This window comes from Harpia harpyja, chromosome 12 (genome assembly GCF_026419915.1).
Source record: "Harpia harpyja isolate bHarHar1 chromosome 12, bHarHar1 primary haplotype, whole genome shotgun sequence".
In the NCBI taxonomy this organism is placed as follows: domain Eukaryota; kingdom Metazoa; phylum Chordata; class Aves; order Accipitriformes; family Accipitridae; genus Harpia; species Harpia harpyja.
In genome coordinates this window covers 1,962,624-1,988,917 of record NC_068951.1, presented here as the reverse complement: position 1 = coordinate 1,988,917, position 26,294 = coordinate 1,962,624, and the positions used below count along the sequence as shown (strand labels likewise).

The 26,294-nt window shown below is 50.9% G+C and overlaps 1 protein-coding gene across 27 annotated transcripts in view; it reads right to left on the bottom strand.

The window, feature by feature from the left end:
* Nucleotides 1-26,294, bottom strand: part of MSI2 (musashi RNA binding protein 2) — a 261,255-nt gene that overhangs the window by 48,062 nt on the left and 186,899 nt on the right. For all 27 annotated transcript variants that reach the window (XR_008237698.1, XR_008237699.1, XR_008237701.1 and 24 more), the window contains 2 exons: nt 13,913-13,995; nt 4,690-4,804 (listed from right to left, as the gene is read on the bottom strand). Coding sequence is in view for 24 of the 27 variants with exons in the window: in XM_052805013.1 (XP_052660973.1) it covers nt 4,690-4,804; nt 13,913-13,995 (198 nt within the window). In the remaining 3 variants the exon portion in view is untranslated. The remainder of the gene's footprint in view (nt 1-4,689; nt 4,805-13,912; nt 13,996-26,294) is intronic.

Genomic DNA, 26,294 nt, shown 5'->3' with positions numbered 1-26,294 from the left:
GGAAGCACCACGCTGACCAACCAACAGTCAGGTTCAACCGGCCGTCGTGCTCTTGGTGGAGGCAACACCCAATGCAGCCGCGGAATCCGTTACCGCCGCAGCGTGCGAGCAACCGCTCGGTGCGGAGACGGTCTCCCGGGGGAAAGCAAAGGCTCTGCTTCCAGGATGAAAACAACCGCCAACAGGTAACACTGACCTTTCTACTTACAGTGTACCTGAGGGCATCACGGCATTCCTGGTGCTAAAGCCCATCCTGGTGGGCCCATGGTAAAGTCTGAGCTTTGCACGCATTCTACAAAAGGGGAGACTGGGCAAACTGCCCTACCTTCCATTCTGCACAGGGGATCTGCGGCCCTGGAGACCGAGCAGCTTGCCACGTCACCCGCATAAGGTCACTGGAAAGGCAGGAGACTCCAGCCAGACTCCCGACTCCCCTCTGTCCCACCAGCACCTCCAGATGGAGAAATGGCTTTTCTGCTCCGGACGGGGAAGTGTCCACAACCATTGAACCCAGCAATAGAAATGTCTTTTCATTTTTATATTTGGTGATCCGAGATGGACAAAGCTCATGGTTAATATGTGGGAACACTGAGCTTATTGGGGCCTGGGAACCTCCGCAAAATAAATTTAAATGCTCCAGTAAATGCAAGAAAATTATTGTCTCCCAGTGTTGCTCAGAGCAAGGAATGCCAGGTCCTTTCCAAGGAAAGGCACGGTCCTTCTCCCAAAGCATAGCCCCATGCTGCAATAAAAACATTCAGGGTCTTTCTCAAAAGAAACATGCTGTGACCTTGACATAAGCACCTGTGGCACGATGGAATGCAAACCAAAAATCATCTCCTACAGACACAGGGGGTGGTCACGTCCTAGGAAGCAGCTACGGAGAAGAAACACATCTGCTGTAGAAGCTTCTCCCTTGGTCCAACAAAGTTGACCTATCTCCTACTTCAAGGGAATTAAAGGGCTAAGCTAAAGCCGGCCGCAGCTGCGTTCATCAGCGAAGGCTACAGCGGGTGCTGCTGCGGGAGCCCGGCGGGGTTCCGGTAAGTCGTGCCAGCCTCCCGGGAAGCCTGTGCTAACGAAGGGCTCCCCTTCCTGAATCGTGCCTCAGAGGCAGCTGCTACTCTATTAAACAGAGTCTGATGGAAAAAAGGAATGACTTTCTTTGAAGGGCACAAGCTTCTTTTATGCATGAGTTCAGCCTACCTAGATTGAACGTGTGCAGTAATGCAGAGCCCCGCTCTGCCTTGTGCAGTGATATAAGCAGCCTGTTAGAGACCTTCTGAAATCTGGTGTTCACATCAGACATCATTTCGGCAGGCTGGGGGTGTAAGCTTTACGGGCCAAGCGCTCCTGTCTCTGGAGGAGTTTGCAAGTTAAAAAGAGCCCAACTTTAATATGAAACACCAGCAAGTCTAAGATGCCCGCTGCCAGAAGAAACCAGTGCTGTGGGGCCCCAGCTCAGATCAAGCAGCGCAGCGGTCCCCTCCAGAGCCGGGTGTCACCGCCGGGATCACCGCAACGGCAGCCGCGACATCCCAGACGCACAGAGCTGCTTCAGATGGGAGGGCAGACAGAGACAACCTGCTACTAATGTTGCTCCTCGGTTGCTTTCTTCTTTTCTCTCTTCTTTTTCGAGTTTTCAGGTACAGACCCGAATGGAAGGCAAAAAGCCGTGGGGCAATGCAGTGACACCCACACGCCCTTGGGTGATGGGGGTCCTGGTTTGCACGCCAGGATGAGGTGACAGAGGTGAGGCTTCTTCTGGGCACACGGCAAGCTTCTCGGCCACCGAACTGCTCCCACTCAGCTGCAGATGTGTGCGTTGCCTGCTGGGGGGACACGGTGCCTGTTCACGGGCATCCACGGGGCTGCCAGGGAGAGAGAGATCACTGGAACTGAAACCACTCCAGCCCGCTCTTTATGCAGAGTGGCTAATTAATGTTCCCCATCTCCCGCGAGACTGCGCGCGTCCCATCAGCAGACTGAGCCCGAGACAGCCCAGAAGCAGTCCTGGCAAAAGGCTCAGCCTGCCCACGCTCTCGGAGTCAAAAAATCCTTTCAGAAGAACACTTTAATTTTGTTCCAATCAACCAAATCAGCACAGAAGCGGCTGCCTACGCACCTTTAGACCCCGGCTGCTGCAGGCTCCTTGGGGAGGCTGTGATTAATGAAAAAGACCAACTTCCTTAATAGCTTTGGAGGGAGTCGCTCCCCACTCTTTCCTTTAGGTTGTCTCGTGCGTTCGTTCCTCTGATTCCCTCCTCTGCCCATGAACAGCATCTGGAGAAGGTGACCTTGAACAAGGGCTTCTGGAAACAGGTATAAAAATCCTTCCAGAGCAGCCCCAATCGCTCTGTTTCAGTTTCAGGAACGGGGTAGGGCAGACACCAGCCTCCTGGGATCTCAGCAAAATGCTCGGCTACTGCAGACGCTGCCTCCGGCGGTACGTTACTTTGTGCGCCTCATCGTTTGATGGGTTAATTATGCCCCTCTCGCTGCGGGGATGGGGTCCCACCATGAGCGAGCAGCTGTGGGGGCTTGGGAAGGAGAGATTCGGGCTCCCCGCTGAGCCACTGCCCATCAGGCCCCTTGAAACCAACTCTTACAGGCAGCCTTTGAAAACAGGGATTTATAATGGCCATCCGGACAGCCTTGCTCTCCTATGTTGCCATTTCCTTGTTTAGCACTTAATTATTTAACACGGTGCCACTGTAGCAAGCAGGAACTTGGAAGATGAAAAAACCAGCTAGAGCAGATAATGAAGCATCTGGCCTTCAACACGAATCAATCATTAATTCTGAGCAAGTCACCCTGATTTGAAATCTAATGTGAGCCACGTTGCAAGACCGGCCGGAGCAGAGCCGGTCGGGGTGACCCGACCCACCCCACCGCAGCGGGACGGGAATTTGCCAACAGGCACCCACGGCACTTGCTCTGCGCAGAAGCAGATCTGCTCGCTGAGGGTTTCTTCCCTTAATTCTTGCGGCTTGAAACGATCTTTTTCCAGAGAGGCAGCCCCAGTGGGAATGACTCGCGCTGCACCTGAGGGCTGAATTTTCCCTTCAGGTCACTGGGGTGGACGCCGGCTCCGTTCGCTCCTTGCCCGGCTGCAAGGAGAAGGGTTGAGGCAACTCTGCCCATGGTGAGCAGAAGAGTGAGACTGCCCGAGGTCTTTTTGCCTACCCAGGGTGACCTGAGCTTTCTCCTCCAGCAGCTGGGTGGGACTGGCCAGCAAGGCGGCACACACCACCTCCACCACCCCAAACCTCAGGCACCACAAGCGGGAAAGAAAGAGAAACAACAGAAATAGAGTACATATGTTCAAGCACATTGGGAACATACAGGTAACAAAATCACAGACCGACTAGAAGAAGAAAAATATTTTAACCGTAAAATGTAATTTCCAAACACTATGGGGCAGGGCGGCGGTGGAGTGTGGGGACAGAAAAATAGATGATCAACTGAAATAACCGAATTACACATCCCAGAAATGGATCGCTCCAGCCACACGAACAGAAGTACTATTAATTCAGAGATAAAGCAAACATGGCAGAGAAGTTTTCCCTATCAAATCAAGCGGTGCCTCAAGTCAGACATCTCAGCATAACAGCCTGATACTCATAGGAACCGAGTCCTCTGACCTGACGCCCACTCCAGGAGCCCTGGGGTCCTCCAGCATCTCAGACAGCCTGTGGACCTGCTTGGCAGAGCTCAGGACAACCGAGCACCAGCTTTCGAGGCTGGTTTTTGTGCTCAGTTTCTGGGATCTTCTAAACCCAGGACAGAAAATTCAGAGCATCCTGGAGAGGCCGCGTACCAGGGACACTAGCCTGGGAAAGGCTCATTTCTGCCTGGGCACACCTCCAGATGCCCTCTTGTTCATGTGTGCTTTATGGACACAGCAGGTGACAACCGAGGGAAAGTCCAGCAATACAAAGGGAGCAGAAAGTTGAAAATATATGGGGTTTTACAAAAATACGTTGGCAATGGGTTAGCAGCATTTCGGCTTAGTAAATCTGAGGACAGAGTATCGAGAGGTTGTCACGTTATATAGAAAGAACAACTATCTAGGCAGAAACAAATGAGAACCAATTATAACTAAATAGACCTCATGCACAAATAGAATTTTGCCATTAAATATCATTTATCCCATTTAATTAGTATTTTCTGGACACAATACTCTGGACTAAAATACCGTTCCATCTCCTTGAAACTTGTAATTATTGTTGCGACCTACACTCTTACGCATCTCCCTGCTTTCTCCACCTTGTATGCCATTTAAGAACCGGCAAGATTTTCAATTATCTATGCTGAACTGTCAAAGATACCTTTAAAAGAAGGGGAATAATGTGTGACTCAATTCCTCTAAAAAAGGGGAGAGATCATTTTTAGTCAGAATGAACACACTGCATCTTTCATCATTCTATTTTTGCGAGTAAAAGTAAAACAGGCTATTTAAAACATCCATTTAAATGCAAATTTTTATATTCCAGGAAGCGGGGGGGGGGAGTTAATCATTTACCACAGACAGGATTATTTTCCCCACTCCACCCCTGCTAAAGTTTTAGACTCGCACCCACACAGGTGCAGGGATTTGCTCACCCCTACAGCTTAAGCATTCAGAAATCAGGGAGACAACACGGGAGCCGCTGGCTCCGGGGGACGTGTGGTGGCTACGGCACTTACCCAACATTCCCATCCCTAGCATAAAAGCGTCCATGGTATACGGTAATCCACGTGCCCTTCCTCTCGTCCCTGGTGGAAACATCACTTCTTTAGGTTGTGCTTTCTTACATTCTACCTATTGAGCAGAAACATGTACAAATGAGATGCAAATGAATTCCATGTAAATGTCAAATGCAGAACTGATCTACTTCAGGGGGGAGTTTTATTTTTAGCATTTGCCTCCCCACACCGCCTCCCCCTCAAAGGTGAACTTTAAGAACAGCGTAAACGTATTTAAAAGAGCAAATGTGTATGTCTCTTTAAACACACATAGCAAAACCCCACTGGAAAGATGACAGAAATGCTGATTTAAGAAGTTGCCATGTTCCTGACAGGAAAACCTGTGCTGCGTTCCCTCTCAATGGTACTCGCGGGCGTGGAATGAATGGAGGGAGGTCTCCAGCACAGCTCTATTGCAATCGATAACAGAAAATGACTCTCAGTGATCATTACAAAAAGCTCCTTTTAAAATAGGAATAAAGAATCAATATTTCTACCCAGCAGAAAATTTCTGTAAACCCTATTAATAAACGATCTGCATTCTTTCACTTCCAGTTACTCCTGCTGCCTTTTGAAGTTGCTTAATGCCACTTGAACCACATTGCGAGTCTCCACCAACGCCTTGTGAGAAGTGGCGAGCCAGCCCGGCCGGCAGCGGGACGCCCAGGACCCCCAGCCACACCGCCGGGTGCTGGTTCCCGGCCTCTTTTTGGATAGGAAAAGGGAGAAATAAAGCACTTTTCCACATTTTCTAGCTCCGGCATTGCCAACTCGCCCCCCCCCCCCAGCAGACTGGCCCCGCACTCCCCTCAGCACTGGCCCTACAGCCGTGCCGGTAAGCTGGTTTGGGGCTAGCCAGAGTTATCCCAACGCATTTCTGTGGCTCTACACCTTAGTCCATGCGCTGAGCAACAGGAAAATGTGCAGACGCGCAGCGCAGCCCTGCACGGGGAAGCCCCAAGCCGCCGTCTGCCCCACCTGTACGGTTTGCAGGATGAGAATCCCTGGTCTAAGGGTACGGGTCTCGGGCTGAATCCAGAGTTTTGAGCTTTATGCCTCTAACTTTGTTCTTCAACCAGTTCCTTGATCCTCTTCGCACATTTACGCTCCCCCCAGCCCTCTCCCGGCCAGACCGGAGTGGGAGCAGGGATGCCGCAAGCTGGGGCCGTGCTCCCGGCAGACGTGGTGGCACGGCCACGGGCAGCCCCGCTGCCCTCGACCCTCCTGTCCCGGCCGTGGCACCGCCAGCCTGCGGGCAGGGGCTCGGGAACGGGGCTGCTGGTCGCGGAGGGTCGGATCCGACCAGGGTCGCGTCTCCCGCATCGCCTCCGTCACTCGCGCAAGCGGGCAAAGGTGGGTGTGCGCCCCGCGCGAAAGCAGGCAGCCACCCCAGGCAAACCTGGGGATGTAGGATAATACGGGCTAAACATCTCGGTGCCTAATAGCCCGATCGGTGACTGTGTATTCATTGTCTTATGAAAACCAACCGCCTGTTCCTAGGCAACCCGATCAGCGAAAATTTCAGGTTTATACAATTTTCATTTAGGTAACATAAAGGTTAACTGACTGTAATGGGAGTATTTTAAACAAAACCACCTACTCCTCCCTTTCTGCTGCAAACCTCCGCAGACCATATTTACTTTGCTTGCTTGCAACACTTCCCGAAGCTATAATGCTCAGACGCTGCCAGCGCTGTCAAAACATGCTCTTCTTGCAAACGAGCTGCACCAAACCAGTGAAGTTTGGAGTGAAAAGTCTCCTGGAGTTCAACTTCTGCCACTTTTCTGCCAAGAAGCATTTGAGTCCTTGCAGGAGGCGGCGGGAGAGGGGCAGAGAGCGACTGGGGACAGCTGGAGCGGGGAGGCGTGCGTGCAGAGCCCGGACAGCCCTGCGCAAGGAAAATGGGGAAAACGGGCGAGCAGGAGCAAGAGCAAGAGAGGTGTTGAAGAGACCCGCTGCCCAGACATCCCAAAACTCGGGCACTGCCGCAACGGGGCCAGCGATTCCCTCCGTCCCCTCTCCAGTGCTGTCGGGGCAGCAAGTCTGGGAGAGAAACATCCCACGGAGAGCTGCGGCGAGGACCGGTGTGTGTCCTCCAGCCGGGGCCACCGACCTCCACGCACCCTGTCCCCTGTACACCCATGCACACCCACGCACACCCCTGTACACCCCTGCACACGCACAGACTCCCGCAGGCACGTGCGCCACTGAGCGTGTGACGGAGAGCCCCACACTGCCTCGCACGGTTCCTGGGCCCTGATATTAAGGCAAAAAGAGAAAGAAAAGTTAAGAGGAAACTTCCCATCAATGAATTTGTCAGGCAGGTGCTCGCACACTGAGGTGCCGCTGTCAGAGCAGGGCTGGGGACGAGGACAGCACAGGCTACCTGTGCCCACTGCCCAGCCCCATCGCTGCCCCGTGGGGTTGAAGCTTTCAGAGCTTCCCAAGGAGGCTTAAGCCTGAGCCTCGATGGTGGGTTTCAGCCTAATTGGGCTGCGTGCCCCCCCTGAAACCTCGGTGCCCCCAGAAAGCCCCAAAGCTGGCAGCCTGCCGCTACCTCCCCTCTCCATCAACCGCCCCCGAGCGCTCAGGGACGTGGCGAGCTCGAAACGCCGAGCGCCAGCACCAGCCTCCCTCCCCGCCGCCCCGCACGCCGGCACAACAGCTCTGCAATATCCTCTGAAACTGTCCTTCGCTTATTTTTAATCAGAGGGGCATTTAACAGGAGTATGCCAATCTAATTCCTCCAGCCAAACGACCGGGGGTGAGCACCAGAAGTGTGTCATCTCATTTCGCAACCGCGTTTTTCGGGTTCGCCACCACTCCAAATGTCACGGTGGCATTGGTTACACCTCGCGGCCGCCGGTGCTGCGAACAGTCAGGATGATAAAAACAATCTAGCCTGGCTCGACGGACAATTAACAGGAAAATGAAGTTTGGATTAGCACCGTTAGAAACAATAACCCAGTAATTAGCTTTTGCAACCACAAAACAGCCTACCGCTGCTCTCTGAAAGACTAGCGTAATTTATGATTTTCACAGCACACAAGGATATAAAGGGAATGGCAGTGAGCTGCAAAGAAGTTTTAACTGGGATTTAAAGGGGAAGAAAAAGTCACCAGTAGGAAAGAAAAATAATTCCTAAGCCTTTGTAAACAAATATACCCCATATTGAGGGCAAAAACGTTCTCCGTTATCCAGCAGAGACTCTTTCCCCCTGGGAGGGATGACATGCAAAATACAGGATGAGGAGCCCCGGCCCTGCTCCGCCATCCCTCGGGAAGGGGCTGTGCGACCCCGGCCCCGGCAGCACGCCTCGGGGAGATTTTTACACTCCCCGTTCAGCAACGTCAGGCCTCGAGGTGCTCTGCAGAAGCTGTCCACGCACCCATCCTGTCGGCAAACGGGGAAAATGCAGCAACAGGAGGTGAAGCACCATGGTAGTGGACCAGCGGTGGGCTTGGCTGGTGCCTCGTCACCAACAGAGGCAGCAAAAGTGGAAAAAAAGGGGCCAGGCTGCTTTTCTGCAAGAAGCCAGCCCACTCCTCCATGGGGAACGGGATGGAGATGGCCGTAACCATCCTGCAGCCACGGTTACCACGAGGGTAAAACAGTGGAGGCAGCAGGGATGTCACATATGTGCCGGCAAAGCGGGACACGCAATGGGGCTTCTCCAAGAGGGAATATACCTGGATTTACGAGTCAGTGCTCAGCTCCGTACCGAATCACCCCCAAGAGCCCACCCGATGCGGGTACTTTGTACATAAATCTGGATCTTGCACAAACTTTCAGCTCAGTATTTCTGTGCATCTTAATAATTTCCAGATTTTTTCCACCTCCCCTGTATGAGGGATGTGCTTCACTTTCAGCAGCCTAACAAAGAAAGTTTTAACTCTAAGGCTTAAAAAAAAAAAAAAAAAAAAAGGCAGGGAAACTAAAATTCAGTATTTTTGTTTAGTCTAGTTTGGAGAATTAACATTACACTGGGGTACTCTTGGGTCAAGCTGAGCAGTCAAAGCCACTAGAACCCAGGACGGCTGAGATGGGGAGTGAAAAGCCTCTTATACCCAGCGCAACAAAACAGGCTGTCAGCTCTCAGCTCCAGGATGTCTCAAAAAACCCATGGCTAACAGCTTTCCAGGGAAACCAGGGCTATTTTGAGGAAAGCAGAATGCGCACATATTCACAATGCACAAACCCCCATTTTACCACCCGAAGACAAGGCAACTTTGTCTTGCCAGCAACGTGCGATTCACAGTTAGTTGAGATTCGATTACCTTGGGGACGCCATGTCGTTCATGCCATGGCAAGCCAAAACTATCACTCCTCTAACAGAGAGATCTGTATTCACCCCGTCCTGCTGCAAAGGCAGGGCTACACCAGGGAACAGAAGAAAGGTTATAGGCATATTTAAAAAATGCATTAGATCATTGACAAAGGTGGGGTGGGGCAATGGGATGGCATGTCCTCAGACCATAAGAGGAGAAGTCAGCAGCTACGGGTGAGCCGAGGAGTCTGCCAGAGTTTCTTGCGATTCACCCGTTCAGTTTGGCCCCCAAACACCTGCTGACACCCAGCGTTGGGCAACTCCTTCTTGTCCTGGAGAACCCAGCCACCCCTGGAGACCCTGGCAAGGGCAGCGTCGCTGTACGACTCACGAGCAACGTCATTTAAAGCACATTGGAGACAACGCTGTAGGAATGCATCCAACCTGCAACCTTCAGCTGACAGATGGGGTTTACGACGCTACCGCACCTTCGGCCTCTTTCTAGCACCAGTGACACCTTGCGTGCCTGCCTGCCCAGCGCCGTCCTGCACGGGGTCCTACCACCCTCACTGCAATGAACGCCCTGCAGAGAACCTGTCACCGCGGCCATCGGCCTCTTCGCACGACAGTTCGCACCAGTGCCCAGACATGCTCTCCCACAACAACCCGCCGTGTGTCAGGCTCCAGCTCTACAAGCTGGTAGTGATCCTACAGTAGGAAACAAGGAGCAGCAATGCTCTCCTGCGACCTGCTGACAACCAGACCTCCCACGGGCAGGCACGCTTTTAGCCTTGGTGCCCGTATGCCCCATTCATGATGACAGCTCGCTTTTGGTAAGTCCTCCAAATGTGTCAAGTGAAGGGACAACCTCAGCTCCAAAGAGTTTCCCTGGGATTGCAGTAAGGTCCTCGAACTGGAGCTGCCACATTTAATTTGTGGCCACTGGAGGTTGTTTCTTAACTCTCTGGTTATTTGCTTTGAGTGTAAAATGAGGGTTAATGCCCCCATGGAGGGCTGGGAGGGGTGAGGGAATGGCAAGGTGTGATGAGCTTGTGTGCTTTGCAGACTGGGGACAAAAGCATCAGAACGTGCTTACAGCACTAAAACCATTTGCTCGCAAGGGAGAAGGGTGATTTCTGGATCCAGATCAAGCACATGCCCACAAGCAAACCTCTCGTGTCCTATAACTTTCCCCTTTGTCCCTTGACGTGCCTTCTGGGTAAGCCAATGCCACATCTCATTTTCAGCCCTACAGCCACTCCCTGACCCAGATGCTCTGCACGCAGAGATGGCAGGGTCATTTGCTCAAGCCTCCCCAAAGACATCTGCTCCAGAACCAGCTACCTACAACACCCCAAACGCCTGCAGCCCAGGGTCATGCCTGTAAACAGCCGAGCAGCACGACATGTATCGCCCCCAACACAGCCAGCAAACCCGTTGCCACCACCAGTAAGACACCAACTAGAGAGGCAGCAGGATCATGCATGAGGCCCAACACCACATCTGGGGGTTGACCTCTGCCTTCCACGACATCCAACTGGCAAAGGACCCAGTGGCTTCCCAAAATGTCTGTGCAAGGTTGGAGGTGGTTTGTTGGTTGCGCGTCGTGTTTCCTCTGCTCCCCGTTGCTGCGTGGACCTCGGACACCGGTGGTCTCGTGCTCCCTCCTGCCTTCTGCACATGGTGCACAATTTAGTCTTTCCAGGGATGGAGGTGCCTTAGACTACAAGCTATTTGGATGAAAACCCAAAGGCACGTGGTGTGTGATATACACATCTAAAAGGTCACCACACAGCGAAGGCTGCCAGCCCAAGGAGAAGCCTGAAGAGTGTTGATACATTAAAAAACCCACAACAAAAAACCCACAAAACCCACAAAATCCCACCATGAGAGAGAGAAACAGCCACAGCGCTGTTACGTGCTATGCAGCGTCAAAGCCTATTTTAAAACAGCCTAACATTTTTGTCAGCTGCTCCAGAGTCTGACTTGAGATCCTGACTTCAGTGCAAAGCGCCCGGGCCAAGCTCAGCTCATCGCACCGCTCGCCGGCACTTGTCCCACCGTACCTGTGATGTGAATGACTCTATCGCAGTGGGATCTAAGGGAAAATAAATTACTCCATCACATTTCTTTTCCAGCTCCTTTTGCACCCCCTTAGAAAACCAGGTTTCTCTTTGCAAAGCAGCCTGCTCATGTCAAAGGAACAATATTCTGGGGTTTGGGTTTTATTTGATCCCCCCCCCGCAATGTTTGGAGAGCATCTTTGGCCTCCCACGTAAATTCCAAGTTTCATTTATTAAATACCTCACTGGCATTTTCTTTTCACTTTCCCACTGCTCGTTTAATATTACATTTGACATTCTAAGCTTTACGGATGGCAACAGAAGCAGAATGGGTGGGCTAAAAATAGCCTGCCAGGGAGACGGGAGGCTAGAAATAGGCTCGTGAACAACAGCAGCCCCGCTACCCTTTGCTTGCCCCCACGCTTTAGGAAATGACAACATTCGGGAGATGAGAAAGAGCGAGCTCAGGGTGAGCCGTGGATGCCCCAGCCGAGCAGCCCGGGGATGGGGACGGAGATGGGGACAGGGATGGGGACAGGGATGGGGTGTCCCTGTCCCAGCTCATGGAGCAGCTGCAAACCCCATCGTCTCGAGCTGGGGCTGCAAGAACCCATCCCCTTCGCAGCTCAGCGCTAGAGGGGGAGATCTTAAAAACGAAGCAGGAGCGGTCAGTCTCTGAGGGTGCTGCGGAAAGTATCTCCGCACCTAACCCTGACCCCCAGCCGGCTGTGTGTCACCTCCAGCCATCTGCACCAGCTCACTGTCACACACGCGTGCACAAGCTCTCCTGCCCCTGCATGGGTTTGGTAATTAATCTGCAGACACATCAGCAATACGATGAGTCAGTCCCAAGACAGGATCATGTCTCATCTCCTCCCTCGTAGTCTGCTTTTAAAATTAGTGCTGTAGAAGGAGTGAAAAGAAGAGAATGCTCAAAGCATCGTGGCACCCGGATCATGCCCCAAGCAGGCACAGAGAGCCGGGAAGAATACCTTTTAATTATCCGCAACAACAAAACACCAACAGCCTACACTGTTTCTTTTGCTCTTTGTGATGTTCCTCGAGTGTTTTCGCCCCGTCCCATCCTCCACGTTCCCTGCGCTGCTGTTACCTTCCTGTGCAGCCTTTCATCTGGGAAGAAATCCTCCCAACAGCTCTCCCACCACTCCTCCCCTAGCAGGGGTCTGCCAACACCTGGCTAAGATTTTTACAGCGCACGAGTGCAGATCCCGCTATGAAGCATCAAACAAAGCGCTCTGCCCTGCTGCTAGCACTGGTTTTGCCGGGATGCACCAGCACCCCGCTGCTCCTTCCAGCCTACATCCAGCACCTCACCAGGGCAATACTGGGCAGCGCTGAGCTGCTCCAGAGAAAAACCTCTTGTGTGAAATAACTAAACCTACAGAGTATGACATGACACGCACCCACCCGGATGAAGCGGTAGGAAAATCCCGGAGCGTGGCACTGTAGCTCTTCCCTCCCAACTGACAATCTTACCTAAATTTACGTTCCCAGTGTTTCTAATTTGTTGCTGGGTCTGTCGTTTGGATGCTGGAGTGGGGGTGGTTGGGGATCGTTCTTTTTGTTTTGTTTTGTTTTAATCAGCATTTAGTAACTATATACAGGGGAATAAGCCTCCCCCCCAACCCACACGTATTTCAGGCGAGGTACCGCTGGTGGCAGGCAGGAGACCCCAGAAGCAGGAGGCGGCTGGGGAAGCGGTGAGATGCTCGGACAGGGCAGAGGCAAAGCCTGCAGCACCCATCTGAGATGGAATGAGAGGCTTCCCGCAGGGCAAGGGGAACTGCCCCAGCCCTGCCCTGCCCTGCCATCCCACCACTCAGTTTGCCAAGGGGACCCTTACTTTTATTTCAGATGCATATTGCAGTGAGGAACAATATGAGGAATATTATTTCAGTGCCCTGGGAAAAATTAGCAAGTCAAATATTGAATCAGGCCTCCAGCATATGCCAAGGAGATTGCTTTGATCTTATCCACACTAAAAGCTCTATTATTGAATTTAAAGTCTGTGAACACGTATCAGACCAATATACAATGCATATCTGAATATACATTTGAGAAGCAAAGGATGTTTTGACAAAGGGAAAAAGAATATTTTAGTTGAAAATATCTAAGTTACTGCATCAATTGAAATACAAATGCCCATTTTCATCTGGCTCAGTGGCTTTACTGACAGGGCAACCCGCAACCTGAGACTTGACTGTCATTTAGGAGAAACTTCATCCAGGTCTGGCTCCTGGGTAGGGCCTGGGTGGAAAGTGATTGCGGCTCGATGGCAGAGAGCCATGACTTCCCGGGGGACATGGTCCAGCAGGCAGCAGCAACGTCAGAGCAGTTATCAGGACTCGGGAGCTCGACCAGAACAGCTATTTTGGGAGCACAGTCTGTAATGGCTATTCCAGTCCACTTCCCTCCTGAAAAGCCCCAACGCAGCCGTTCAGCGGCTGCCACGGCTCTTCCCAAGAGCCGGCGGGGAGGAGGAGGGCTTCTCCAAGGCTGGTCGAGAAGCTGAGCAGGTTGATTCACACCATCGTCAGCCCTTTGGCTTCCCACACCACAACCTGCTCCGGGGCGGCTGCCTGAGCCTGCAGACAACGCCTGTGCTCCTGGGGGGACAGACACCCGTCCTGCTGGCAGGGGGACAGGAGCAGGGTCCAAGCAAGCCGTGCTCCTGTTCCCACGACGCCCGCGCCAGGTACGCTGTGCCCAGCACCCAATTAACCTCACCGAGAAGGTTGTCCCAAAGGGCCACCACCCAGGCACCGCACACGTCTGCGACAAAGGGCGAGAGCTCGCGGCCACCGACACGCGCTGCGGAACAAAAACAACTTACCATTTTATTATTGATTTCGTGGAAATGAATTTCACAGACTTTTTCCACCACGTCTTCATTTTCAAAAGTTACGAAGCCAAATCCTATTTAATAAAGAAACAAAGAGGGGAGGGGGAGAGGAAAATATTAGTGAAGTTAAACAATTTCATTTTAATAAAGCATCGCTTAGCCACGGGGACTTTGGAAAACTTTCATAAAAATAGGCACGTGTAAATACACCTGCTGTCTATGGAGCTCTTGCTGAACTTATTACAGACTAATGGAGGGAAGAAGCGTTGTCTCGGGGAAAATTAATACGGTTCTGTTCCAGCTCTTCCATAGGATTTAATGGAGAATTAAAACCTCCTTATGGATTTTTTGATCCATCCTGCAGAATTTAATGGACAGTTACACCCCAGTTACATGATGGCTCAGAAACTACAATAAGGCCGTATTTTCTTTTACACCTTATAGGTTTTTAAGAGCAATCTCTACAAAACCCAATTATATTTCTATGGAACCATATTGATTTTATCTCTTGTTTAATTCCACAGGACTTCTCCATTAGAGCTGACTCATTACACGACCCAAAAAAATAAAAATCCGGGAAGACAGAAGATGATTCCTCATTCACCCCCGGCGAGGAAAAAAATACCAACGCTTCCCCAAACATGCAGCAGCACTCTGTGTTTCCATTCACTCTGAGCAAACAGCAAACATCCCCGCTGCTGCGTGCCGGGGCTGCCGGCACAGCCACCGCAGCTCCGTCCCACGCGGATGCAGCCGGCCCCGCGGGTCAGCCGGGCTCCGGAGGTGGTTATTTGTCCCTTTCTTCCTGAATTACTTCCTCTAATACCTCATCAGGACATCCTGAGGCCTCCCAGAAACCATTACGTTTAAGGCCTCTGATCTAATCATTCCTCTCTTCTCTGCTGCTGCTTCAAAGGAGCCGTGGATTTGGGCTGGTTTAGGGTCGTTTGATGCCTGCTGCCTGCCTGTAGCTGTACACCGTATTTGCTCTGCTGGGGCCACGCTAAAGAAATCTGGCAGCCCACCACAGCTATACACAGTCATGTTGCCTGCTCCTTCCATAAAAAAAATAAAAATCAAGCTAACAAACAAAAAACAATCTAATGTGCTACATTTCTGGCAAAGGCTTGATGAGTCAACCTCGACACCAATTAAGCTAATGAAAACTTAAAAAATTAACAACAGGGTGAACTTCATCTCCCGAACTGCACTGAACGCTGCTGGACTCGGCGCTGGTGGAACGGCACGTGACGTCTTCGTCGCCCCAGGCTCTGAGCCAAACGAGCCCGAGCCGGGGCATCCCCAGCAGCAGCCTTTGCCCCTGGCTGGGGCGACGGGGGAAGGAAGAGGGAGAGGAAACCAACGCTGCCCGGTGTTATTTTCCATGAATAGTTTTGCCCAGTGAGCATCCTTCTGCTCAGCCGTGCGTGGCATTAAAGCAGTTTTGTCTTTGCTGACTCCAGGACCCAGCTCCCGTCTGCCACCGGCCGCGTGTCTGTCCGTCCCAGCGCCCCGGCTGTTTGGGAATACAGCGGTGAAGCCCCATCTCGAGCCTGCTTTGCTACTGACACTTCCCACCTGCAATCGGCAGCCTCCAGTACCGAGCCTGCTCCCCCTCCGGCAGCGGCGAGTGCCGTGGTGGTGTCACCCCGACCTGCTCCCCCTGCCCGACCCAGCGCTCCCAGCAAGCGCCCAGCAGCCGGCAGTTTCTGTGCTGGGATCCCAAACCAATACTTCATCATTTCAAACACACGCTAGATCTGCTTTGATGGGGCGCAGCAGAAAATATTAAAACTATACTGGGGTTTTGGCAACCTACAGGTACAAGATACATTTTGCAGGCTACAGTACTTGAAGCTGTAAAGTGCATTTCGAGGTGAGGTCTGAGCAGCTCCCAGACGGCTTGTTCGGGAATGCACAGTACATGTAGCAATGGGGAATGCTCCCATCCCTCTTTGGAGCCTCTTATTGGGGGACAAACCACCAGAAATGGTTTCTAGGTCTCCTCCAAGGCATAACACATCATCCGACAGCACATCAGACTCAAACCCCACGCTCAGAACACTATTTTACTTTGCACTTAAAGCATGTAGCAGCTTGAAGTATTTTACTTAACTCAAGTCTTTCATTTGCCTTCTAAATTACTCCATTTAAATCTACCTTAAACAGACCTGTAGTTAGAACTAAAATTTTTGTGGTTAACTGGCTGAATACGGCATCCCAGGAATCCCGGAGCATGCTGCGTTGGGCAATTACCGGAGCTGGGAGCAGCGCGCCGCCGGGGACTAGCTTTGCCCAGTGCAATGAGACGGCCAGTCCGGGTCTACAAGTCATTAATTGTTTGAGCACCAGCAACATCTTCATCATTAGTAACTCATTAGTGAGTACTGCAGTTGAGGATTTCTCTTTCAACTTTTGTCAGGTCTCACTGCCAGGATGGAGGAGAGAGAGGGAATTTAGAGGAGATTAGCCTTAATATGCATAGCACCGCGAGAAAGCCCACTGCAGTCATTACACATTTGGACTCAGAAACAAGTTTCCCATTCTCATCCCACTCCATATGGCTTAAACACAGGTTTATCAAGAAATTATTTGTCTGATTAAATCAGATAGCCACCTAGCTTTCTGCATTTACAGATTTTATAACAAGAATAAAATAACAATCCATAGGTGTCAACACTCATTTGCAGGTTTTAGATCTACGCCACTTAGCACAGGCCGGTCTAGCTGGCTTGGCAAGAAAAAACAGACGTGATTGGGTCTGTAAGAAAACCCAACTCCATCTTTTATTCCCTCCTCTCTGGAGCTGGCAGATGGACAGGGCAGGCAGCTCTGGCGGGCAGGGGGCTCGCAGGTTCAGGCCCAGAGCCCACGCAGGGCGCTCGATCCGTAGCTGAAGGCTCACAATATTTTACCTTTACCGTTACCGACATCTTTAACTGATTGGGAAGCAGCCAGAGGATTTTAATCTGCCCACATACAGGCACTTAAAATCCATAGGATGCTATTGAAGAGAAGCTGTCGCTCCTTAACGGAACAATCCCCAAGAGATCATACGCTCCAGAATTAAAAACTCCATAAAAGTGATGGGTAATGGGTCCTTTTTTTGTTACACTTTTTGAATATCAGATTCCAACTTTTAATAGTTGCACACACACAAAAATATTACAGCATGCATGCCTTATTAGTTAGCATAATGAATACATGCTCATTTTTAAATTACCAAAACTCTCAGAAACCTTCCTGGACTAAATAGACAATTATTTCTTCTGAGAGGTACTAAGAGTCAACAAAAAAATGGTTCTCGGAAAGTGTATGAAAAAGATTAACACAAAACAAAGAAGGCTGTTTAAAATGGTGACATAAATAGGATTCCGGTTGTCAAGGAGCACACATTTTAAAATGAAATTATACCGCATCCTTCTGAATGAAGCTATTATTGGAAGCTAACAAGCTCTATTTAAGAGATAAGCATTTAACAGAGTCAAACGGTTGGGTTTTTTATTCAAATGAATAAAACTGAATATTCATTTGAATAATCTTTGCTGTAAAAGAAAAGACAAAGAAGAGGGAAAAAATAAAGTAAGAGGCAAACAGATGCCCCCAAACGAGAGGCTCCGAGCCAAGCACGATCACTAAAGGAAGCCGAGACATGTATTCACGACCTTCAGGTGAAAAAACCCTCCTTTAGCATCTGCTCGGAGAAAGGAGTCATTTCACTCTATTCATCTGCTGGTTAATGGGCACTGACAGGCACCGAAACGATGCCGAGGATCTCCCAGAGCCCCGGCGGCTGGGAGCAAGCCTGCGCCTGGAAGGGAGAGGGTTTGCTCTGCTTGGGGAAAGGGCAGGCGTCCGCACGTGTGCGGAGCTCCGGCTAATTACCAGGAATGGTCTGGGCAAAGGAAGGAGACGGAGGAATCTGCATCGGCTAATCAGAAGCTAAAATGTTTGGGGGTCAATTACCAGGGGATGCAGCTGCCTTCAGCTGAAGTAAAACCAGGGGAAGGTACTCAGTGCCGCTGCAGACCAGGCCCCTTTCGGGATAGCTGGCTGACAGAACGGTGCTTTTTTAGCAGTGACTCACAAGAGGGGATTTTTTCACTAGGAACCAGATACAAGCGTATTATTCACAGGGGAGGGAAAATCTGGCGCAATACCTTTCTTAGTGCGAGACAAGATAGTCTCAAGTATCCAAATAACCCGAAGTTCCCCTGGAAACCTTTCCAATGAGCCTGCAGATGCCAGCCCAGACGCTTGACGTCCGACGGCACAGGACGCGTCCTCCGACACACCTTCGTTACACCGAAAAGCCTCCTTCGATCCAGAGCCTGGTTCAGCCAAGAAAGCTGCCCAGGCCTGTGGGTGGACGGCTCCGTGCAGCAAAGCAGAGCTCAGCTGCAGCACTTTCTGCCATGGCATTCCAGAAATAAGAGAAACACTGTTCAGAGAAAGTGGCTGAAACCATTAAAAGATAAAAATAATTTTCAAAAAATCGGTAGAAGCCATAAATAATATTAAGAAGCCCTATGGAAGATACCAAACGTCAGTGCTCCTGTGTTCTGCGTTTTGTTTTTTTCACACTCAAACCAACTATATTTCACACCTTTGTCGTCACTTGAGAGGTTTTATGTCAACCTCGGTAAAATATAGCTGAGCTGACGACACCATTGCTATGAAATATATCTACTTTCTCTTGCTAGTTGGCAGCAACTTTTCCACAGCCTGAGTTTTATCTGCGTGCACAGTGATATATATTGCAGCTGCGTTTGCACACACAGAGGACGTCACCCGTCAGTAGAACTACACGAAAGCAGCTTACCGGCTTAAAGGTCTCGCTCTTTCAAGCCTCTGCACGCTTTAAAACAAGGAAAACAAGGCGAATGCATCCCGCGCCAGAAAGGTTAAACCTAGACGAACACTGGGCTTAGCCCCTGAAGGGCTCCCACGGGCAAACCGGGAACCCTGCCGCAGCGGGGTCCCCCACGGCCAAGGCAGCGCCAGGGGTGCCAGCACCTCCATCGCCAGCTCGCAGCCCGGCACCCGAGCCAAAACCGCCTTCGCCGGAGGCACGCACACCACCGCCTACCGCGCGGGCACCGCTGCTCCGCGAAGAGGCTCTTCAGCCACCAGGAGAGATGCTCCGGTGGGTGAAGGCACTGGAAGAAGACTCGGAGGAGCCTGTTTCAACTCCCAGCCCGTCTCGGGGCCACCCGAGGATGAGGAGCAAGGCACTTCATCTCATCTGCATCTGCAGTGCTCCTCTTCGCCCAAGCTGTGTCTGTATTGTCTGGTTAGACCGTAGGGTCTTTGCAGCTGGGACTGCCTCTTACTGCATTTACAGCACGCCAAAGCACCAGAGAGCTCCTTAAAGGGTTCTGGGAAATAAGTAATCACCGAGGCTCTTTTGTGCCGGCACAATAATCCCAAAGACCAAGCGCAGGAGACAAGAGCACGGAGAGGAGAAGGGAAGAGATTTACATGGTCCACATCATACCAATAAGTGATGCGGGCTCTGCTTAAATCTCACTCCTGCTGCTAGGCAAGAATAACCCGACGGTCGCCTGCTGGTGCTCTCGTTAATGCAGGATCAGTCTCCTCTTACACACGTAACACGCTCCCACGGCACCGACCTGCTCCAGACTCCCAAGCCAGCCGGCACGGTGCGAGCGCGGCCCCGGGTCCCTGCGGTCCCACCGGCCCCCGGAGCGGGCGCTGCCTGACGAACGGCTGTGCTGACGGATGGGAATATCCAGCCTGACACCCGCTGCAGCACACAGCATCGTAATGAGGAAATATTAGTTCAGGCTGCATTCCCCTTTTGTGTTAGGTCTCAGTACCTGATCTGCTCATTTGTGTTTGCTTCATGCCTCTTCTCTTCTCCCTGTATTTAAGTTACTTAAGCTCTGAAACAGAGAAAGGTCCGGTCCTGCTGTGGTATTATTTATGCACCTGCTTTCTTGTTTATACCGATAGTTTTGGCAGCTGGTCCTGTAAACTGTAATAAAATGCCTTTCAAAAAATAAAAAAAAATTAAAAATGAAGAAATGTGACCAGACAAGCAAGGCATAATAACATTAAAGCCCGTGTCAATTAATTTTTCCTCTTCTTGATAAATGAGCCCCATTCCATCCATTAATAATGAAGGAAGAAACAAGAAAAGTTGACACTAGTTTAATTTATTTTCTCAACTTGCCTGGTCATATTTCTCCCTGTTGCAAAGCTTTCTGGTGCTGCTGGGAATTGCAAGTGGCTCCCACACAGTCGATGCATAGATTGGTGTGAATCAATACCGCTCTACTTTATTCACACATCCCTTGTAATCAGAGGGGAAAAAGTTACTTAGTAAGCTACCACGCATCCCAGACTGCCAAGCTACCTTATAAAAATAATAATAATAATAATAATAGTAAACCTGCAAGGGAGGGGCGGAAAGGGGGACATGAAACCAAGTCCTGCAATCGCTGTCACCGAATCTCGTCTTTACAGACAAACAGAACGAACGGAGTGGAGGGGCTGGGTCATTTTAATTGCTCAGACAGTGAACCACGGATGTTTCTAACTTCTTGCTGTCTGCAAAGGTAATTCAACTCATTACCCTGAGAGTCTGGGAACGGGGACCTGTGGGTTTAATCCTGCCTCTGGGAAAAGCCATTCTTTTGTTAGCACCAGAACCCAACAGCCAGGACTTGAAAACATCGCCCTGACTTTACCGCCTTCTTGCTTAAATCTTCCTTGTGGTCCAGGTCCCACGTTTCTTCTCCTGCCACTTTCTAGTCCCTTCCTCAGAGTTTTCATCTGACTTACTGCAACTCAGCTCGTTAAAGCTGAAGATCGTCTAGGATAAAAGCTGTCAATTCTAACTTGTTATTTCCTGTTATTCCAATTTCCTGTGCTGCAAACACACGGAAGGAGAGGTTTCGGTTTCCAAAGAAGTAACTCTCTCCAGATTCACAGAACACAGCCGTAGTCAGAGACGCACGCTGCTCAGATTTTGCCTCCTTCGGTAAGGTTAGGGAGGTTAGGGAAGAGCGACGACCACACATGAAGGTACCACCTGAAGGTACCTCCTGCTCCGTGGAGAACAAGACCTCACCCCACCCTCCTGATAACCAGACCGGGAGAGGGATGCACCAGGAGGTGGGAGGGGAAAGAGAAGGTTAACACCTATGGTCTAGGATAGAAAATATTACCCTCATTTAACTGTAAAGTGGGCTCTCTAGCAGTGCTTCTGTGAATGACGCTCATCAAGACAGATGATTAGCCTGCACATCCATTTAGTGTTTATGTGCATCTTGGGTGGGTATGGAAAATAGTCAGGTTCTCCTGGCAGGCACAGGCAGGTATTAGTGCTGTTTAAAGCGTCAATATATACTCCATGACATGAGAGTAAATTCTCAAAATTAAATCAGCAGACAACTGCCTTAGATCAAAAACCTCCATACAAGGTGCTAGCGTTTCAATACCAGCGCGGCAGGAGAGCAAAGAGCTGAGGTCAGCCACGCAGCTGGATAAAGGGCACCAGCAAGATACTCCTTCGCTTTTGTTCTGGAAAGCTGCAAGGCTCAGGCTCCTTACTCTGTCCTCCCATGACTGCGTGGCATTTACAAAGGGAGCATTGCTCAAAAAAAAAAAAAAAAAAAAAAAGGCACCTTAGGCTGAGCAGCCGCTGTGCCACGTAGCAGCCTGCCGCTCTGAACAGGCGAAAACCCACCCAAACTGGTTTTGGGGAATGATTTTCCCGTTGGGAGGATGAAGGGTACAGGGACTTGTCCCTCTCTCAAATTACGCATTTTGACCAAATACTTCCAGGCTGGTGGGCACGTGTGCCTCCCCTTGCAGCGGCCACACAGCCGGAGCCAGGATGCCGGTTCTGGCCAAAGCCCTCGCGGTCGCAGGGAGCACCGGTGCCGGGCTGCGCGGCTGCGGAAAGGGAACCCCACCACGTGTCACAGACCGTGCTAATGTAAGCGGTACCTGAACTTTTCGTAATAAATTTTTCATAACAACAAATCTTCATTAAAATTTCATTCTATTAACATTCTGAAATCAAACCAAAGCGCTGAGTACATAATGACTGAAACGCACGCTACACAGCAACTTACTAAATGCCAGTTTTATCACATTGTTAATTAACAGAAACCATTAATGCATTCACAGATCATTTAGAAGCATTAGCGGTGACCTAAGAAAAATTGCATGTACGTGTGATACACTTGCGTCTGCATTTTTTGCATCTGAATTTTCTACACGGGAGGCCCCGAAGTTTGCTCCTGACTCAGGTCCTCTCTGTTGGAGACATCATGTCTCAACGGGTGCATTTTTGTCAGCGGCTCGAGAATTAAAGCATCGGGCTGAAATAGGAGATACTGAAGGAGCAAGTTACCTCAGGCAGCGTTTGCTTTTCCATCATTATTTAACTCCAGCTCCTCCAGTGTTTGGGAGCAGACCCACCCTTGCTCCTCACAGCTTTTCACTGCTCCTTTCAGTGCAGGTATGGACTTCCCAGCTCTCTAACGAGTCGATGGTACAAAAACGATGGGAGTGCAGCTGGGTGGGGGAAGCATGGCATAACCTGACAGATTTCTTTTTGCTATCAAAGAAGAAAACCCCAACCACTCCTAAAACCCAATTAATCTGTCTACAACCAGAATGGGAACCTCGTCCTTCAAGCGAACGCTTCTGTCTGTTCGTTAGCGAGACCCGCAGCACGCAGAGCCAGCGACAAACCTGAACGCTGATTTCCATCCCCCAAACGAGTGCCCCGCAGCCCCTCACCGTGCCACGAGGCAAGCCAAGGAAATCACCGCTCCCGCACCACTCGCCACCTCTCCTGCGGCCGAAGGGCGCAGACCTGCCCGCCGGGAGCCAGCGGTGGACCCCGGTCCCCTGCCCCTGCCTGCCAGCCCCGCGTGGCAGAGGACAAGCGGAGCAGCAGCGAGCGGCCGCGAGAACGCAGGTCTCGGCAGCAAAGGCAGGGGTGGAGGGCCATCGCTCCCCGGGTCCAGCTAACCCGGTTAGGCTCCCCCATCGGAAAAGCAAGCTGCTCCTAATGCGACTGCAGTAGCTGCTGCCCGCCCAGCGCAAAGTCCTGCCATCTTTATCTGTTTGCCTACAGGCGTCAAATACTCTCTGCCTGTCAATTCTTCCACAGTTTATTACCAAATTTCTAAAATATTACATTTTTTATTATATCCAAATTCACTTTATTGCATTTGACAATACAGATAATCACATACCATATGCTCTAATGTTTTGAAACCAATGCATGTTGACAGCAGTTTTTATTCATGATGCATAATTCTATCCAGGGCTGACAAAGGCAGCGCAGCACCGAGCCTGGTGTTACGGTTTTGTTGTTGGGGGGATCCTTTTTTCCATTTCCTTTTCTTCATTTTAACAACAGATTTACAATAGTGGGAGGAAAGATGCTTTGCCTTCAGTAGAAATAGGAAATTGGCTGAAAAGATGGGCTTATCAGAGAGATGTCTTCAAAATATTAATAACAGGTGGGGGTTGGTTATTATAATTACTTGCATTTGAAACTTGCTGCTAATGGGGTTAGGGAAGCATGACGGCTCATCCGTGAGAGAGCAGAGGCTGGGGCGGCTCGGCGGGCGCGAGGCTGGACCCCTGCTCCTGCACACTCTCCTGCCTGCCCACGGTCGCTCGTCTCCGAAACCAGCTCCTCTTCCCGAGGGAGATGGAGGGAAGGGAAACGTGCGCACGCCTGGCGTGTCCTGGGGTGGCCAGGGGACGGTCCCCACGTGAAGGAGACGCCTGAGCGAGCACTACCTAAAAGACTTTGAAAGCCACAGTTTCTCTGAAACAACACATCAACAGGGCAAAGCCCGACAGCCTTCGTTTAAACCCCATTGACTTGAAAAAGATGTGAAATTAAACACGTGTTCAAGAGCTTTCCCGAACGGGGTCATCCGTTCCCATCACTTCTTCCTGCCCTCCCTCGAATCAATGCTCAGGAAAGCCACGAGCCGTAAGCAGAGCCGAAGCGACAAGGTGGAGAAGTCCCTCGTCCTCTCCCCTGCCCGCGCACATCCCCACCTCCACGAGCAGCCGAGCTGAAGGGCCATCAAGACCGAGCAAACGCTCAGTTCCTCGTTAAGCTGCTGGAAGAGGAAAAGCCCGAGCAAACCCCAACTCCCAACCACGGCACTCGGGCAATAGATTCAACAACTTGAAAGATGGCAATGCTGTGCAAACCAAACAGGATGCTATGTCTAAATTAAGCCGTAATGACCTGCTCTGAGGTCTTTATTAGCCAGGTAATGATCATTTAAGAGGAGGTTACTATCTTGAGCCAAGGGCACCTAATACCATTACTGAACTTGTTAAAACCTGCCAAGCAAGTAATTATTTCTAACATTATTTCTTTTTCTCTTAACACAGCTTTCTACCTTTCCCCTCGTGGCGCTCAGCCGCAAATCACGGGAAGTGGCGATCACGCAGACTCCGTCGCCCTTCCCCAGGAGGCTGAATTTAGCTCCCGCTCACCACGAGCGGGCTGAATACAAGACAAACACCCCGCAAGAATAAAAAGCGTGCTTTGAAAAACTCCGAGACGGGCCACAGTACAGCAGAAGCACGTAGCAGGTAGTGGTCTTCACAGCCTGGTGGCGTCAAAGAGCTGGTGGCCTTTGGAAATCGTTTGCAGCTGGCATCCGACGAGATGCCACTTGGTGCTGCATGCGATTCCCGCGCCGTGTGGACCACCGGCATTTTGGCTGTGAAGAGAGGGGCTTAAACAACACCCCAGCCCTTATGGATTTTGGTGAGAAAAACAGCAGCTTCGGAGCCCACGTGGCAGCCTGGGGAGAGCTCACGTGGGGACAAGCTGCCCGGACCTACCACTTCCCCAAGCCAAGAGCTATCAGGGAGCGAGGCCCAGGGCAGATCTACCACTGACTCCGAGAAGGACAAAACATTGAGACATTTTCCTACTTGCCCTAGTTATGCCCCCCAGGGCAACTCCTTCAGCCCTACAGAGGCTTGCATAAGGAAGAGGAAAAAAAAAAAAAAAAAAAACCCAAAGCAAGCACGCAGCCGCTCTACAACTTTGCAAAAAAACTCCACCGCACGCTTGCACACATCTCGATCTGCCGGCCAAGCGCAGAGCGGGGTCCTGCGGGCTGATCCCTGCCGCCCGCAGCCACGGTGGGTCTGCCGAGGAATTGTCCCCAGTGCAGAGGGAGGGAGAGGCTCTGGTGCCTGGATCCTGGCGACCCAGGCTGGAAAGGAGTTGAGGTGGCTGCGTTTTACAGTAACCCAGCGTGGACAATATTATGAATGACACCAGCAAGCTGCCAGCTCAGGAACTCATTACTGTCAAGGTACAACATGGCTGGCTGCCAGGCCCCCAGCTTTCACACTCGCTATGCCAGAACATCCACACACAATTTAATTGCATTATAATTTCAAAAGTGCTTTTCAAACTGGAAAAAGGCATTCACTGATTAACCAGCGAAGAGCAAAATTGTTTATGAAATTGAATACAAAAAGCTACAGAAATGTAATTGGGTTGTTCTAGCACCTAATTTTCAAGCCATTTTCCCACTTATTTAATCACGAGATACAAAAGGAACTAGTGAATTGACTTCATACTAATTAGATTACTCCCTGCGATACTCCAGGCCTATATTCCAACTGGTTGATAGTGCTGCTTTAAAATGAAACAAAAAATGTAGCAACAGCTTGTCTGGGGCCATAATGCATTTGTTTCCCATCAACCCTCTCTTACCGGAGGGCCATAAAATCCAGGCCAAATTCTCCCCAACCTGCTGTAGCTAGTCACCCAGAAATCGCTAACTTTCCCGGAAAGGAATGAGAAACGCTTGCCAAACGATCCTGGCTGCTCCCTGGTGCTCCCCGCTGCGCCGAGCATCACCAGCCGCCCCGGGTGGGCGAGCCGGCATCCCGGGGCTAACCCTGCTCGCAGCTGCAATCAGAAGCAAGCGGAGATGTCGCAGATGATGGAGTAGGAAAGGCTGCCGGAGCTGGCCGGGATGCACTATCCTCCCCGGGGACGGACACTCGGGTTCCCTGAGCAGGGAAGAGCCGGTGAAGGGTGGCTCTGCTCTCACCGTTAGGCTGCTCCCACTGACGGGCGCAGGAAAACCCCAACACGCAGAGCTGAACTCTGGGTCTGGCCAAAGGGGAGAACGTCCCTTCTAAAGCCGCCGCGGAATTACCGCCAAGAATATCTAAGCCGTTTTAAAAATGTGGTGTAGGGTCATCTCTTGGTAGAAAACTTCAGTAAATTTGCCGGCAGCGAACCAAGGGAGCGACGGGGGAAGTTGTGCACGAAGACTTTTTTGGCACCCTATTTTCCTCTCCTCCCCAACCACGCAAGAAGCAC